The following is a 15,841-nucleotide window of genomic DNA, read 5'->3' as shown; positions in this document are numbered from 1 at the left end:
GTCAATAAGTGCATTGTGAGACTCCATTTCTTAATCATTTTTTAATCCATCATTGTATAAAAAATTAGTTTGAACCAGAGCTCATTAAAAGTTTATCTATTTGCTTATAAGCAATTTATAATACTGGAAAATATCAATGGAAGAGATCTTTTCTTATAGGTGTTACACCTGCATGTCATAGTGTCTTCCAGGAGGGAAGCAGGTTCCAGCTTTTCACAGTCTTGCAGACCTTCAGATACCTGCTTTTCCTTCTGCCTTTGGGAAAAACATTTGTTAACTGTCTCTGACTTCCTTAGAAATTCTTTAGGTAAAGAGTAGTTCTCTAATTCTCTGATTTGAATACTGATCTGAATTACAGCTGTACAGCTACAGTCTCTAGAATACTTGCTCTTATATACTACCATATGAAGCGTCTGTGTAGCCTATAGAAATTGTTTGTAAGGAATGCTTTTCTTCTTACAAATGCATTGTATAGCAACTAGTTTGGTTGCTTTAAAAGCTGATTGTTGAAAGGCATCTTAAAGGAAAAGTTTATGTTTAGCTTTAGTTACTAATAATTTCTGTGTTTCTATTCTATTTGGCATGTTGAAAACATTGTGAAAGCGAGGACTGGTCATGGCCTGATTTCTTGTGACACACAATGCGATGAAGGTCATCGTTTCCATTTTTAGATCTGCTTACAGTACATTCTCATTCCTCTGTTGTGACCTTTTTAAATCTATACTTCACCAACAGCCAGTACTTCTTGTTCCTTAGCAGTCTTTTTTTTTTTTGTTGTTGACTGAATGGCCTATTTCATTATTCTCACATTGCTTATGACTCTTGACTGTTTCCTTTCTTCTTTGAAAGAAATACTACTATTGGCAGCTTTTACTACTTCTGGCAGCTTATACATATTATATCCATTCATACACATGTATGTGCATATATGGGTGAATAAGGATGAGATCATTCTTCAATCCTTTAGTACAGAAGCTTACTTTACTAGAAAAAAATCTGAAATATGTGTGGAAGTACTTGACTGGCATTTGACTTAATCAGTCCTATGACTGCGGGGGTTAATTGTCGTATGATTTTTCTGCCCCCATTTTTAGATGGAGTAAATTTTCTCTTCAAGGATGATTTATCATTCAAGAAATAGAACTTGAAGGATAAAATAACAGAGGTTATTTTACAAACTGAACAATACAGAAGAGTCTTAGTTAGCAAGAGGTATAAAAGTGCACGAAACTCTAGGGTCTGCATTATTTTGTATACATGACCTGTATTACCTTTTGTTCTGTGTAACTGTATACTAGCCTTGTACACCCATTTTTTGCATTAGTACAAACTATGATAAAATTTAGAACAGGAAAATCTTCCTTAGGCCTAATTTTAGTGCTGTGTACTCTGGTAAAATATAGTTAATGCTGATGTTGTACCTAGAATTTATTATGAGCCATATATATTGCTGACTAAAAGACAAATTATAACCTTAACTTCATATCAAGTTTTTAGATGAAAATACCATAAGTTGGTGAGGGCATGTAGGGGCTGGTAGATTAGATACTTGCTACTCAAAACAGCTACAAAATATACCATACAATTATCTTAGTAACATATTTTTTGCTGCTAATATTTGCTTTCCTAGTGACCACAAGGATGTTAATTTGGTCTTAGAAAAATCATAACAAGTACAAGGTAATTTACTGTACAGGGAGGTATTTTACTGTATAATACTGAGGTGTTATGGATATATAGTCACCTGGAATAAGATGAGAATAAAGTTTACTTGAAGGTGATACAAAACATTTCCAATACTGTAGTGTTTAATCTGAGTTAGGCTATTATAGAAAATATGATTAGAATTTGTTTTTTGTTTACTAGCACTGGCTCACAGAACTGGAAATTTTAGCAATGATCTTTGCAGCTGCTGTCCATGATTATGAACATACTGGGACCACAAACAATTTTCATATTCAGACAAGGTAAGTGAAGTGGTCTCTTAAGTATGATATCTGGAGTTTGCTGTTCATTGGTCTGAACCATTTCATGCCTCTTAACTGAAACAGCCAGGAAGTAGCCAGGTCATTCCTGATTTTACAAGTTGTTTCCTTGGCCTTTGTACAGTTAATGGGACTGCTCACATGAACAAACATAGTGTGGAAAAGTAAGGAGTTAGTGTTTGAAATCATTATAGTTTGGAGCTGATAGGTCAGGGTTAAATCCGTAACATACTTATCCCCTGAGATGTGCCCTTCAATAACGAACAAATCTAGATCTGCAGCTGAAATAAAGACATAATTCTTTTCTCCCTCAGCATAGTCTGGCTAAAAATAAACTTCATTTTGTAGTTCCAAATTTATATTACTTTTCTAGTTTTGTCATTCATGTTTTGCTCTGCAAAAGTGGAAAATTAATGTTAGCCTTTGAATTTTTCTTGGGCATACTTGCAAACAGGTATTTGTTTTGTGATGAGGCTCATTCTTCCCTCCTAGTGGAACTTGGTCCTGATGTGGCATGCCAGGGCCATGAATCCAGGCTTCTTTTACCTGAGAAAAGCTGATTAAATGGCTGTCATAGTCATAGCAGACCTTAGAGCTGTTTAAAATAGCCGTAAATAGCTGTGAGGATCAAAGTGTGCTTCATAAATATACGTGATTGGCAAATCACAGATTTTCTCATGATTTTAATGGGATTATGGATGTAAATGTGTTTAGGTAGGTTATGGTTTGTTCCCTCTAAATAAAATTTCCAATCCTGTTTTCCTTTTTTACATTCGTTGGTACCATATCATATATGTGGGTGGTTACACTCAGTATATACAATTGCTCAACAGAACAAGATGTTGAATTTACCTTATTAATATCATAGTAAACTGTGCTGCTAAATCATCACACCTTTCTTCTAGTACATACTTTTCAGCTGACCAAACTGAAATGCTCATGAATAGTTTTATCAGAACGTAAGTGTAGCAGAGAGGGGAGACCCAAGGTTGTTTAGCAAGTAAGATCAGGTCTTGAGGAAACAAATTTGCCAAGAATTAATGATGTTTGAAGTTAACTATGATAAATCCATACTGCTTCAAAATTTGTAAAGATCTGTATGTATTTTTGGTATTGTAGGTTAGACTTTAATTAAGAGGGAAAGGATACTGTTTTTTGTCAAATATAAATGAAACATTGTTATATAAATGTTATATAAATAAAACACTGTGCGTTTAAAACCATGACTTTCCCACAAACAGTACATAGAATGGTATAATATTTTTTTATGCACTTAGAATAGAAACTTTATCAGTATTTGTTACAATAAGAACAAATAAATATAGTTTGATACATGTATTCAATAGTTCTTATAGAGAATACACAGTCCTGCCTTCCCCAAGGCTGTCATCAGGATGCTACTGCAAATTTTGCCTTTATTTTAACACCAGGTCAGATGTTGCAATATTGTACAATGATCGTTCTGTTCTTGAAAATCATCATGTAAGTGCTGCTTATAGACTCATGCAAGAAGAAGAGATGAACATCCTGACAAATTTAACCAAAGATGACTGGAGGTAAGATCTACTGTGACATTCAGACTTAATTCCAGTATTTAAACATAATAAAAAGAAACAGGCCTTCCCTGTGGAGTCTGGTATAGGAGCTCAGATTACAGGAAGAAACTTTGGCACTGGAAAGTGTAATGGATATTTAGAGCTTAGGAAAGACACTGTGGTGTAAAAAAGTACTGTTTTGGAGGTACTGTATTAAGTCCAAGTGAGGTTGTGCATTTATGAGGAACAATTTGCATGGACAGTGTCAGGTGAGATATCCCTTCAGGAAAATCACTGTCTTCCCCTTCTTGAGCTAGGTTACTGCTGTCTAACAGTGGTTTAAAACCTCAGTGCAGAGTCACTCTGCTGCCAGCTTGAGCACGAATGCCTCTGGGATTTCTCCTGCGTAACAGCACAGCAGTCACATCATGCTTAAGCATTAAAAACTATTAATTGGAGAGTAAAATATAATGAATTAAAGGCCCAGGAGAAATATGTTTTTTTTTTTCTTCTCCTTCTTAGTTGTAGTGTGACTCCTGAATAAAATTTGACCAGCTGAAAGTATCGGGATCATAATTGATATGTCACAAATACCAAGACCTGTAAGACCAAAACGAACAAATGTTAGAGATAAGACTTTCTCCATTATTAAAAAGTACATCTTATCTTTGTATATTTTTAATGACTCCATGTAACACTTAAAATATATCTTCTCTGTGTTATTGTAAACACAGGTATTATTCAGAGATCCTAAAAATAAATAAGTGGCCTGTAAATTCAGAGAGGGATGTTCGACTTCCAGGAAAGTCTCCTACTGTGAATGATGCCACCATGAATAATAAAGCTATTTATATATATATATAAGTACATATTTAAATATATATTTTATATATGAATCATAGAACCATAGAATAGTTAGGGTTGGAAAGGACCTTAAGATCATCAAGTTCCAACCCACCTGCCATGAGCAGGGACACCTCCCACTAAACCATGCCACGCAAGGCTCTGTCCAACCTGGTCTTGACCACTGATTTATTTATAGTTTCACAAAACTATACTATTATGAAGGAATATGTGAATGTGACAACAGATTTTGGTGGTGTGTGTATTTGCAGATGAACTGTTACATATGCTAGATTTATGTGATTTTACTTATGTACATGATCAGAACCCCCCTAAATAAAGTCTATTGGTGTGTGACAGCCCTTTTGGTTTTCAATTTATTTATTTTTTTTTCTGTAGCTACTCCAAAACACTTAAAATATTTTTATTTTTTTTATTGAATACAAAGTGAGAGGGTCCAGTTATGGACCCTTTGCTCAATTTTTCTTGCATTTTTCTCCATGGTTTTTGAACTGGTGATAAACTACCGCATGCTTTCAGAAGCTGCTCAATCATATACAGTGTGTTTGTGCTTGCTTTTCAGTCTCCTCTCACTGTAATCCAATTAGGATTTCCTCCAGCATCTTATTTTAGCTTGCAATTATTTTTTTTTGTAGAGTGGCTGCATAGATGCAGTCCACTGTTATATGCAGCCAGTTTGAGGTTGGTATATTTGGCAATCAGAGAAAGTAATTTATTGTCTCTTGTTGGGGCTATTCAGTAAAATTTAGAAGAGATGTATGAACTGACAAATAAGATCAAGCAACTAAATTAGGACACTCAGTTCCATATTTTGTCTCTTAGCTAGGCAATTGCACAGTTCCATATTTTGTCTCTTAGCTAGGCAATTGCAGTCTGTACTTTCAAACAAACCAGTAAATTCCAAAGTGCCTGTCTGAGAACCTGCATAACCTGTTGAAGTTTGAGACTTTAATTTAGAGGGTTGGTTGTGGAAATGATGGTTTTCTGGTATTTGTTTTTAATATCCAAAAATCCCTGTTACCCTGTAATCAGACACAGTTGTTAATTGGTGCAGTGACAGATCTGTTAGCCACTTAAAAGAAGCTCTTCAATTTTCTAATTATTACTACAGCTAACTTTTGGGTCTATACTGAAAATCATGCTGTTAAACTAACAGTTTTGAAGTTTGCACTAAATCAAATTGGCAGTAAATGGAAATGATAATGCATTCAACTTTTTAATGTACTTCCTGGCACTGATTAATTTCTTGACTACTGTCAGATCTGTTTTCTTGAGTTGCAGCAATTTCTTTTTCTAAAAATTTAACACCACTACCTATTTAAACTGTGGTTCTGCTAATTATTTCAGCAAGATGAAGCAAAATGACTGAGAACGGCTTTATAGTATTACATTTTCTTTTCTACATGTTAACGTTAAGAAGATAAATGCACTAATAAACTGTCAGCTTCAATTAAGCTTATAACGTAGGGTTTGGGTCTGAGGAGGAAAGTACTGCCAACATTCTGATGATGAGGTCCTTTGTGGATAATGCATATGACATTCATAGTCAGTTCTCACTCTTTTTCTCAACTCTGAAAATATATTCCAGTTTTTCATATTGTCTTGTCTCCCTCACATAGTGCCCCTAAATAACTAAAGGGGAATCCGTTTTGTTCCCCTTTCTCCTTTGATTTACCAGGTTTCTGGTGTTCTAGCAGCCTATGTGTTACATCAACAGATGGTCAGATGGTATTATCGCCTCAAATCATTCCAGTCATATGTCAGACTGATTATTGATATATGATATATTGCCTGATGATATTAAAACAGACTCATAAACATGCTTTATATACAGTGCGTAATGAACAGCTTTTCTTTCACAAATTCCCTTGGGATTCTTCTGTTTGAGGAAAGCAGGATCACAACAACTTGCAAGATGAACCTTAAGTCTTCAGTTCTCAACTTGCTTTTGCTCATCTGATCCTGTTCCTGCATTTTTTTTCCACATTAATTTCCAACAGACTAAATGTCTTTGACATTGACAAATCCAGGTAAAGCTAGTTTCTGTTTATTGCTTACCTGCTTTTCCAGGAAATTCAAGAGCCACTCCTTGTCTCTTGTTTATTACAGCATTATTCATGTAATTTTTTCACATCATCTTGTATCTATTTTTTTATATTATGTATTTTTTATATCCATATCCTATCCATAGGACAGATGGATATAGGAGGGTTAAGAAAGGATAATAGTACAGGGTATGACTGTTTACTTATGAAAAAAGGAGATTGAATACTCAAAAACGGTTAGCTTCCAACTGTGGGCCCCCTAAAACCACTATACACTGTATGTGTATACAGTTACAGTTACCACATCCCATCATAGAACTAAAGATGACAAGACCTGTATATCTCTTTGCTGCAGTAGCATAAGCAGTGCTAACTATATTATCTCAATGCATATAGCTGCGTACTGCTTAATGAAATGAGCAGAGATTTCTGTCCAGGAGTTACCTATGAGACCAGCTGAGGTCTCCTTCAATATCAAATCTGAGATGGTCTTTTTTTCCCTTGGAAACAATTTGGGAATGGTTTAAGTCCAAGAGTAATCTTCTATGAAATGGTAGTAGACTGAGCATTCGTAGCTCTAGTAAAGCTACAAATATAACATTTCCCTGTCAGTTCTCAATTTTCCATCACTCTGTTGATGATGGATGGGAGTGCTGACAGGAAAAAACTGCAGACTGTAGGTGGGGAGCCTCTCCTTACCTCTTAAGCAGCCTTTTTTATTGGCCTGAACTCTTCAGAAGTGTGTGAGGAGAACAGTGTTACATTATTTGATCCTTATTCAGGTGATGGAGGTAAGAATTAGAGTTTGTCTGCTGCTGCAACACTATGAATAAACTGAAAGCAGTGTGTAGCTTCTCTGTGTGTCTTGTGAACTTATTTCTCATTACTCTTAAAAGTTCAGACATGGAAAGTTCCTAGGAAAATCTCCCATAGAATGGGGAAGTGATAGTTATTTCAGTCTTAACAAACAACGAGGTTTAGCAGTGCAGAGGTCTCAGTGTCCATGCAGTCTTAGCTGTTTGTTCCCTTTTTTTTTTTGCTTTTTTTTCTTTATTAAATGGGTTTGCTGTGTTTGAACGGTACAGTTTCAAAGCACTGTGGAGGAGGAACAGTTGGGATGCAGATTAATTAGTATCTTATTATGAGGTCAGATAAGGTAAGGCATTTTCTAAACACAGGTTGCTATGGCTGCATATTATTGAGTAGAAATGAGAGGATTGAGTCTTTACCCAGTTATATCAAAGCAAATCAGGGCTAAATACACAGAAATCAATGAGGAGTACCAGGTCAACAACAGTCTTAATAGTTTTTAAAATAAACGATTCTAACAGCCCTGAAGAAAACTGCAATTTACCTCTTTAAAACAGTCCTTTCAAGAAACATATTTGTTAGGTAAATTCAAGACATGAAACAATCTGAAAGGTCAGTGAGAATGACCAAAGCAGGATTCTAATGTTATAAGTGATACTTGGACATTCTTAAGGTTGGGATTGTGCTCATGAAGGTATATGCTACATAATAAAAGACTTAATGTGATGAATTGTCCACAGGATACATGTAAGCAACACTTGCTCATAAATCCTCCTAGGCCATGTATAAAAACATGTAAATAAAGACCCAGCAGACTCCGACATGGTCTATATACAGCCCTCCTACATTAAGGGAAGAATTCCCAGATCAGGAATTACTGTTGACAAAAGTCAATGTACATTCATACGCTATCAGAATTAATGCACTTTCTTACATGATTCATGTTTTACTATTTCATATTCATTTAATAGAAAGCTGATGGGCAAGCCAGCATCTCTGATCACAATACCAAGATATAGATAAATTATAAATCCCAAGATTGTTTTGATTTATGAAATAAGCATAAGGTATTTTTGACATGAAGGGTAGTTTGTCATAATGTTCATGTATTGGTGTATTGGTGTATTGTTGATAAGGGTTTCAGGTGTCATACCTCTTGTTCTTCTGAGTTTTCCATAGCCTTCTTCACAGGTTTAGCATTATGCCTGCTCTGCACTAATATAAGGGCAGTAATAAAAGACACAAATATACCCTCTTGTATGGTGGTAAAACCAACTGGTTTTTTGAATATTGCTGGAAAAATAAGGAAAGACTTATAATGGATGACAGACCTGCATGTGATTTTAGTTTATACACTAGAAAAGAGGAATTACAAAACAGCGTGACTCTGAAATAATTAATGCAAAGTGCATTTTCTGAAGTACATTGGTTTTGCAGAATCGTTTTAGGATACAACGTTTAAGTTGTTAATGATTTATTTAAATGTTTTTTAAAATGTAATAAACCCTGTGATGTTGTTAAAAAAAGTTATAAATTAACAAGTACTGCTTACACAAATGTACCGTACATAGAATAAATTAAATGTAATCGGTCATTTTGCTTTTAATTATTCATAGGGAATTGCGTAGCTTGGTCATTGAGATGGTCTTGTCTACAGATATGTCAGGTCATTTTCAACAAATTAAGACGATGCGACATACTCTCCAGCAGACAGAGGGGTAGGTTATTTTCCATTCTGTTCCTTATCTATAGTTTTTCAATGAGCTCATGTACAAGAGAAGAATTTAAATAGTTGCTTTTGTTTTGAGATAATTGGAGCATGTCCTTGAATTGACAGGGTAGACAAAGCCAAAGCCATGTCTTTGATTCTACATGCAGCAGACATAAGCCATCCAGCAAAATCCTGGGAACTGCACTACCGGTGGACCATGGCCCTGATGGAAGAATTTTTTCGACAGGTGCCATTTTTAAAATCCTTTAATAAGTCTAGTTCAAGAAGCAATGGTTACACAAGTAAATCTTTTTGTAAGTCTACCAGCAAGAATGCTGTTGGTTGTGATTGACAAGCATAGTCGGTAGTATATATTCTATACTCTTCACACATGCCACTGACATTAATTCAATTGATATGTGCATGAATAAGATTAAATTGTTACGGTTCTGTATCTATTTCAGCTGATACCAGGATTCTGAGTTGTAGCAGGGTTTTTTTCTTTCAGTTATAATATAACTTGTCAAGCTGTTTTCATTCTGTAGAGAGAGATTTATATATGCTTTGAGTTAAAAAAGAAGCACTAGCAGGGTATGATGAGGGGCTTGAAAATAGGAAGAATTCATTTTCAGCAAAGAAGGAAAAAAGTTGTCTCCATTTCATATTTCAGAAAGCCCTCCTATTTCTTTTCCTTGACAGTACTTGCCCATGCATATGCCACATAGATCTGAAGATTTTGCTTTCATAACAGCCTAATCGAAAGCCAGAGCGTAGACAGCATCATCCTGTTAATATTGTGCCCATACATCCTAAAACAAAAAAGAAGACACACCTTTGTGAAAGTCTTAATTTCTGTGAGATACTGAATTCAAAGAGAAAGCCCAGTAGGTGTTGGTGTCACTGTTGCCATTTTTTTACTCACCTCAGCAGGTGAAAGAACCCACATCTCTCCAAAGCAATACTCTCCCAGTAATGAATATTTGTGCCCATGCACATTTTGAACATAACAGTTACTGAATATAATTAATAATCCAAATCCAGTTTGTTACCCAGTTTCTACAGTTAAAAATGGTTTAAAAATTGGTCAATACAGATAACGGAACAGTGTATGTCTTGCTCAGGTTCATTGTATTTTGCTTTATGCTACCATTTTCAAATCAGATAGGAAAAAGGTGTCAGAAAATAAAAAAGTCAGTACGTCAGTATAAGGTTATTAGGCCCATCTGCCTGAGAAGGTTCTTGCTTGGTTCTTAGAGGTCCTTTATAAGAATTCTCAGCAGGGAGCATCAGGACAGCCTTGACTCCGGGCTTTGCACAGTGCCTTAGTGTAAATAATGAATGGACTGAGTTTTGTGGAAACACTGAGTAGAGTCATGAGTTTGTGTTTGCTTCTGTAGATGGAAATTCTGAGGATTTTGTACTTGAGAAGAAAAAGGAGGAGCAGATTACCACAGATATATATTACTTGAAAAGGTCAGGAATGACCAACTGTAAAAACATTTTAGACACAGAGAGACAGACTAGACAGCCCATGGGACAGTGAGGCAATGCGTCCAGTCTAGTGGATATAGCACTAGCAGTAAACAGTATCACACTGGTCATTGAGTGCATAGGATCAGCTAATGTTTTAGTTATTTCTTTATCCTTTCATTAGAAGTAACTGGATCCCAAATAAGCTGTGCAAACACTTGAGAAGGCATTTAACAATAGAATCAAATCACCATGTATGTATGTCTGCAGCTTAGCAATATGAAAGTCTTTCAGGCTGTAGAGGAGTGTGCAAGGAACTGAATCCCTCTTTATACATACTACTAAGAACAGTGTGTGTGGAGTAGTTCCAGCAAATGTAAAGTGCGATCAAGTAACAGTACATATATAAATGCACTGAGCAGTGCAGACACAGTAGGTCTCCTGCTTCCTGTATGTACTGGCTTGATTGTGCATCCTCTGGTCTGCTGATATAAGTGCATGGTGAAAAATCTCTGGGATTTCCAAATCTGTTTCAACCAAGATGAAGTACTCCAAATATATACAAAATCATAGAATCATAGAATAATTAGGGTTGGAAAGGACCTTAAGATCATCTAGTTCCAACCCCTCTGCCATGGGCAGGGACACCTCACATTAATTCCTCTTCTTTTCTTAAAAGATAGTAATTCAACTACTTCTACTGCTTTACAGGGAAAAGCATCAGAGTCTGAAACTGATGATGCGAAACCATTGCTTTAACAGGCAGCTTTCAAAGTAGTGTGCACCAACAAAAATGAACATTCACCTAGACAAAAAAACTTCAGGTAACAGTTGAAGCTAACAGTTAAAATGTGACAGTTGAAAAAAGCCAAACAATGCATTACGCTTAAAAGACACAACTACAGAAAGTGTGTTATAATGCCAAAAAAAAAAAAAAAAAAAGAGCTACTTGTTTAAAATAAAAATACACCCACCCATCTTGAAACCTTAAAATAAAGAAATACATAGTTCAGGACACTCAAAGAAGTATCTCAGCTCCTTTAACATTCTGCTGTCAGTGTGAATAGCTCCAAAAGCACAAAAAGAGAATTTGTCAAGATTGTTCAGCGCCTGGGAAAGTGTTGTTTTTTTTTTACTTACTGATTTTTATCTTTATTTTAAACTCATGAAATTTTCAGGATCAATTTAAATATCGGTGCTCTGTCCATTATTACAATTACTATAGACTTAGACTTATATGACATTTAAGTATTAATCATGTATTATATTAATTGCAAAGTAATTAATGATTGGGATAAAGAGTTGCTTGAAAACAGAAAAAAAAATCAAACTGATTCTTATGTTAAATTTTCTCTTTTTAAATACCTAGTTAAGGGAAGATCAGACAATTAATATTGCTTTAGAAATCCTGTATGTAACAATGGCTGAAATCATTAGAACTACCCCAGTTTATATTATATCACAGTCTGGCTCCTACATTTACATGGAGATGCCACTAGCACTGCTCCTAGTAGTAAGTATTCATGTGTTCATCTACACTCTGAAATCAAAGTATCAACACTTATGTGTAAAATTTAAAGGCCATAATGATAAAACTCTCCATTTCCACGTGAAACACAATCTGTGAGCTACATCTGTGCTTGTGGCTGAAGTGCATTTATTGGTATTACAGTTTTAAACTTTCCCCAAGTCTAGTTCAATGACACATGACAAAAAGGCTAAGGAATGTTGATACTGCCCCCTTCATGAATCAGCTTCTCATGAGATCTTTGGGAAAATGGTATATTCATGTACTGCTCCCCACTGAACAGTCATGTCTCCATGTCTGATGTAATATGGTGATTCATTTTACTTGAAAGACTAAGTTTTCCTATATCTGTAATGTCAGTGCTTCTGGGGACTAGGCTTCTCCAGCAACATAAATTATAGCTTCCTTTGAATGATGCCTCTTCAGGTTTTTTATAGAATCATAGAATAGTTTGGGTTGGAAGGAACTTCAAAGGTCAACTAGTCCAGCCCACCTGCAATCAGCAGCATTTGAGCCACTAGACTTTCTTTTTGAACTTTAGCAAGTCAGTTGCTGACTTGCATGTCTAACATACTGAAAATGGAGATAACACCCCCTCGTCTGTTATGACAAAACCTTCTTTTGATGTGTTAGGTGTGAAATATTCTCAGAAGTAGGTTGTACAAATCATCGTTGTAATGAAATTGAGCTTGTTCTTTTCTATGGCTTCAGCAGAAGCCATATGCCCATATGCCTGCTAGTGAGAATGAGTTCTAGTCAGGTTCATGCCCTTGTCCCATGTAAATCCATTGAAGTATGTGGTAAACCAACGTGACAGAAGGAAACATTTAGCATTTGGCCTACAGTTGCAAACATGTCTAAATCTCTCCAATCCCATTACATCTGGGGTCAGCAGCACTAACCTGTGAATACTGAAGGACTTCATATATGTTAAATCTCATCAGTAGGTGCCTTGTTCTGGAGGAGAACTTGCTTGCAATAAGTTCCTTTAGATAAAAGTTGCTGAATATAAGTTAGAGTTTGACTTTAACTTTTCCTGAAAATTTAAAGATAAAACATGAGGTTTGTGGCTTGCTTTTATTTAGGAATATAAGCGAACAAAGTAATCTGTTGAATAAATACTGGAATGTTCAGATTCCTTTGTCTCTCTGTCCCTCTGTCAAGTATGTGGTTGTAATATTAAATATTGTTGTTTGCAGGGAGACAAGGAGGCTGCTTTAGGTCTTCAATTTTCCCCGCTCTGTGACCGCAAGTCTACTTTGGTTGCTCAGTCCCAAATAGGTAATAACATGTCGTGTTTTTCTTTTTCTTGTTTGTGTAGGAGCATATAAAATCCTGTGGGCATTTCCTATACATCTGTGAATTGCAGATGTTCCAAATACCGTTACATAGAGGTATATCTTTGAAACTGTTTACCAAACTCATATGCTTTTACAGCAGAAATGTGCTGGTTTCAAAAGAACATGAAGTAATTTCAGCATGTGTGATGCCAAAGAAGGGTAAGAGAGGGATTAACCAAAGTACCGGATGTGAACCCAACATTTACTGTACACAATTTAGGGTTTGGTAGATCATGTCCTCAGAGAGTTTGACTCTTGCTCAAGAACTCACAGGTCTTTCTCTTCTCTTCTATAATCTGAAAGCTGGGTACTATTTTGTAGATGAATCTCAACTTAAAGCTAATTAATACATTAGATATCTGGACTGCAGTTAAGATTGTCAGTGTGGCAGGGTCAAGCCTTCTTGGACTGACAAGAACCACTGCATTCTGTTACTGTCAGTCCTAATTGCATTTTGGTCAAGAGTGGCCAAACTTCAGCTTCCCGTTTTCAGAAATGTGGTTCTTGGTTCTATCTCCTTTTCCATCAGCAATAATAAGAAAATAAAACTGGTAAAGATCATAAGGGCTCGTTACAAGGACCTACCCTAGAAGCATACTGGGTAAGGCAGTAGGTCCTACCAACAGCTGTACTTTTTACATGAGTGAACAGAGTATTTAGGAAGGTATTCTATAGGTGACAGTCTTACCCTTGAATTGAAGCATGTCATCGTGTCTGATCTTGTCACTCAAAATATCCTTTATTCCATTTCACTGGGACTTGAAAGGCAATGTGCTTGAGCCTCATATCATACCTATAGCGGGAGGGAAGCTGGATCCAAGGCTGACGCACTGTTGCTCACCTTTGTGCTATGTTGTATGGTTAGAGTATGAAGACATCTGGAAATCCATCGCTAGCTCGTGTTTTAGCTTTGCTTTTTTTTTTTTTTTCTGTTAAGTGCTCAGCAGAGAATAATGCTTCATTCTCTCACTGTGTCATTCCATACCTTGATGAGCACTTTAAAATGTAAAAGACATTGTTCGGAGCTGACATCTCAGAACTGTGGGATGAACGCTGTCTTCTAAGGATATTACTTGTTCTCTTCACTGATTTGACAGAACACTCCTACACACTGTGAAATAACACTTTACCTCCACAGAATAACAAACAGCAATTTGAAATATTAACTCCTTGGCAAGAAGCTCCGAATAGCAAAAGAGACAGTATGACTTCTAGCCCCCTGACTCAATGGTAGATTCCCTTCTATTCATTCCAAATGGTAGGTGTGTTCTGCAGTGCATAAAATTTACAAGAAAAAGGAATCAAAAGCTGTAATTATTAATATCTAGTTACATTTATACAGCTTCAAGTGCTTTGTTTTTACTTGTGCTTTTTTTCTTCAAGATTATACTGCTGGTATCTAGTATATTGAATCAGGACTACAGTCAGAAAATCAGCTTGATATCAAGGGTTTTTTTAGACTTGAGAGCTGTGGAAATGTAAAATCTGTTTTTCTCTCTTTATCTTCTTAGGTTTCATTGATTTCATAGTAGAACCAACATTTTCTCTTCTTACGGACTCAATGGAGAAAATTGTTATGCCTCTTATAGAGGAAGCATCAAAATCTGAAAGTCCTGCACTTGGGGCACCCAGGTATGACTGCTCTGCTTAATTACTGAATTAGCATAAATTAACATAATAATGTCATTCTCAGAATTATTGCAATTATTTTAGCAGTTGGAAAAGTAACTTAAATAGCTGTACGGTATTGCCACCATGTGGTTTCATGTTGTATTTGCAGTATGCTATTACTCCATTGACTGTGGACAGTTGTGCATATATAAAAGCAAAAGCACAATAATGAGCAGAATACACGTGTAAAATATAAAGCTGATTTTCTACAGCATATCTAATAACAATTTTTTTCCTTTCACTATAAGCTTTGCAGTAAATTATTGGAGTTCCTGGTTCTCTTATCTTGATCCATTTTCAGTATCATTTTAATTGACAGTACCAAAAGTCACTCTTTCTCAGGGACATTTGGAAGTGGAGGTGGTGAAGGTGGTTTCAGGGTATTTTTTTCCTGTTTCTTACGATGCTGTAGGTCACTTTTCTTCTTCACCTTTCCATACTAGTATTATTTGATATATACCCTTGAGACAAAATGGATTCCACTTATAGTCCACTTGAGAGATCTAAATACAGTATAAGTGAGATGTCGCAGGGGGTGGGGTTGCCCATCAAGCTGTTAATTTTTGCATCATTATAGAAGTTATCTGTAAAACAAACTTGCTGTGACAGACACTGTTATCTGAGTGACTCCATATTGAAAGCATTGTTCAGTAATCAGATGCTGCTCTTACAAATAGTGCCTTTTACCACATTTTTTTCATTTTAAAACTGTAATTCGAGCTTTCAGAGACTACTCATATGACAACTGCTCAGGGCAGTTTTACACTTGCTGTGCATTAGTTAGAATTTAACTGTAAAATGATGAACCTAACTTTTCTGATCATGAGTTTACATGCATTTTGGTTACTAGAAGTAAGTAGAAGTTACTAGAAATAGGTATTT

The 15,841-nt window shown here is 35.8% G+C and overlaps 1 protein-coding gene across 7 annotated transcripts in view; it reads left to right on the top strand.

The window, feature by feature from the left end:
• The window catches only part of PDE1A (phosphodiesterase 1A), a 157,201-nt gene that overhangs the window by 114,036 nt on the left and 27,324 nt on the right, over positions 1-15,841 (top strand). For all 7 annotated transcript variants that reach the window (XM_061455098.1, XM_061455089.1, XM_061455123.1 and 4 more), the window contains 6 exons: positions 1,867-1,967; positions 3,416-3,541; positions 8,856-8,957; positions 9,077-9,197; positions 13,148-13,229; positions 14,800-14,920. In XM_061455098.1, coding sequence (XP_061311082.1) covers positions 1,867-1,967; positions 3,416-3,541; positions 8,856-8,957; positions 9,077-9,197; positions 13,148-13,229; positions 14,800-14,920 — 653 coding nt within the window. The remainder of the gene's footprint in view (positions 1-1,866; positions 1,968-3,415; positions 3,542-8,855; positions 8,958-9,076; positions 9,198-13,147; positions 13,230-14,799; positions 14,921-15,841) is intronic.

Source organism: Pezoporus flaviventris, unplaced genomic scaffold (genome assembly GCF_033815535.1).
Source record: "Pezoporus flaviventris isolate CSIRO_AGI_PZ_B2104156 unplaced genomic scaffold, CSIRO_AGI_Pfla_v1 ptg000001l, whole genome shotgun sequence".
Taxonomy (NCBI): domain Eukaryota; kingdom Metazoa; phylum Chordata; class Aves; order Psittaciformes; family Psittacidae; genus Pezoporus; species Pezoporus flaviventris.
The sequence above is the reverse complement of the archived record's forward strand: the minus strand, read 5'-3'. Positions and strand labels throughout refer to the sequence as shown.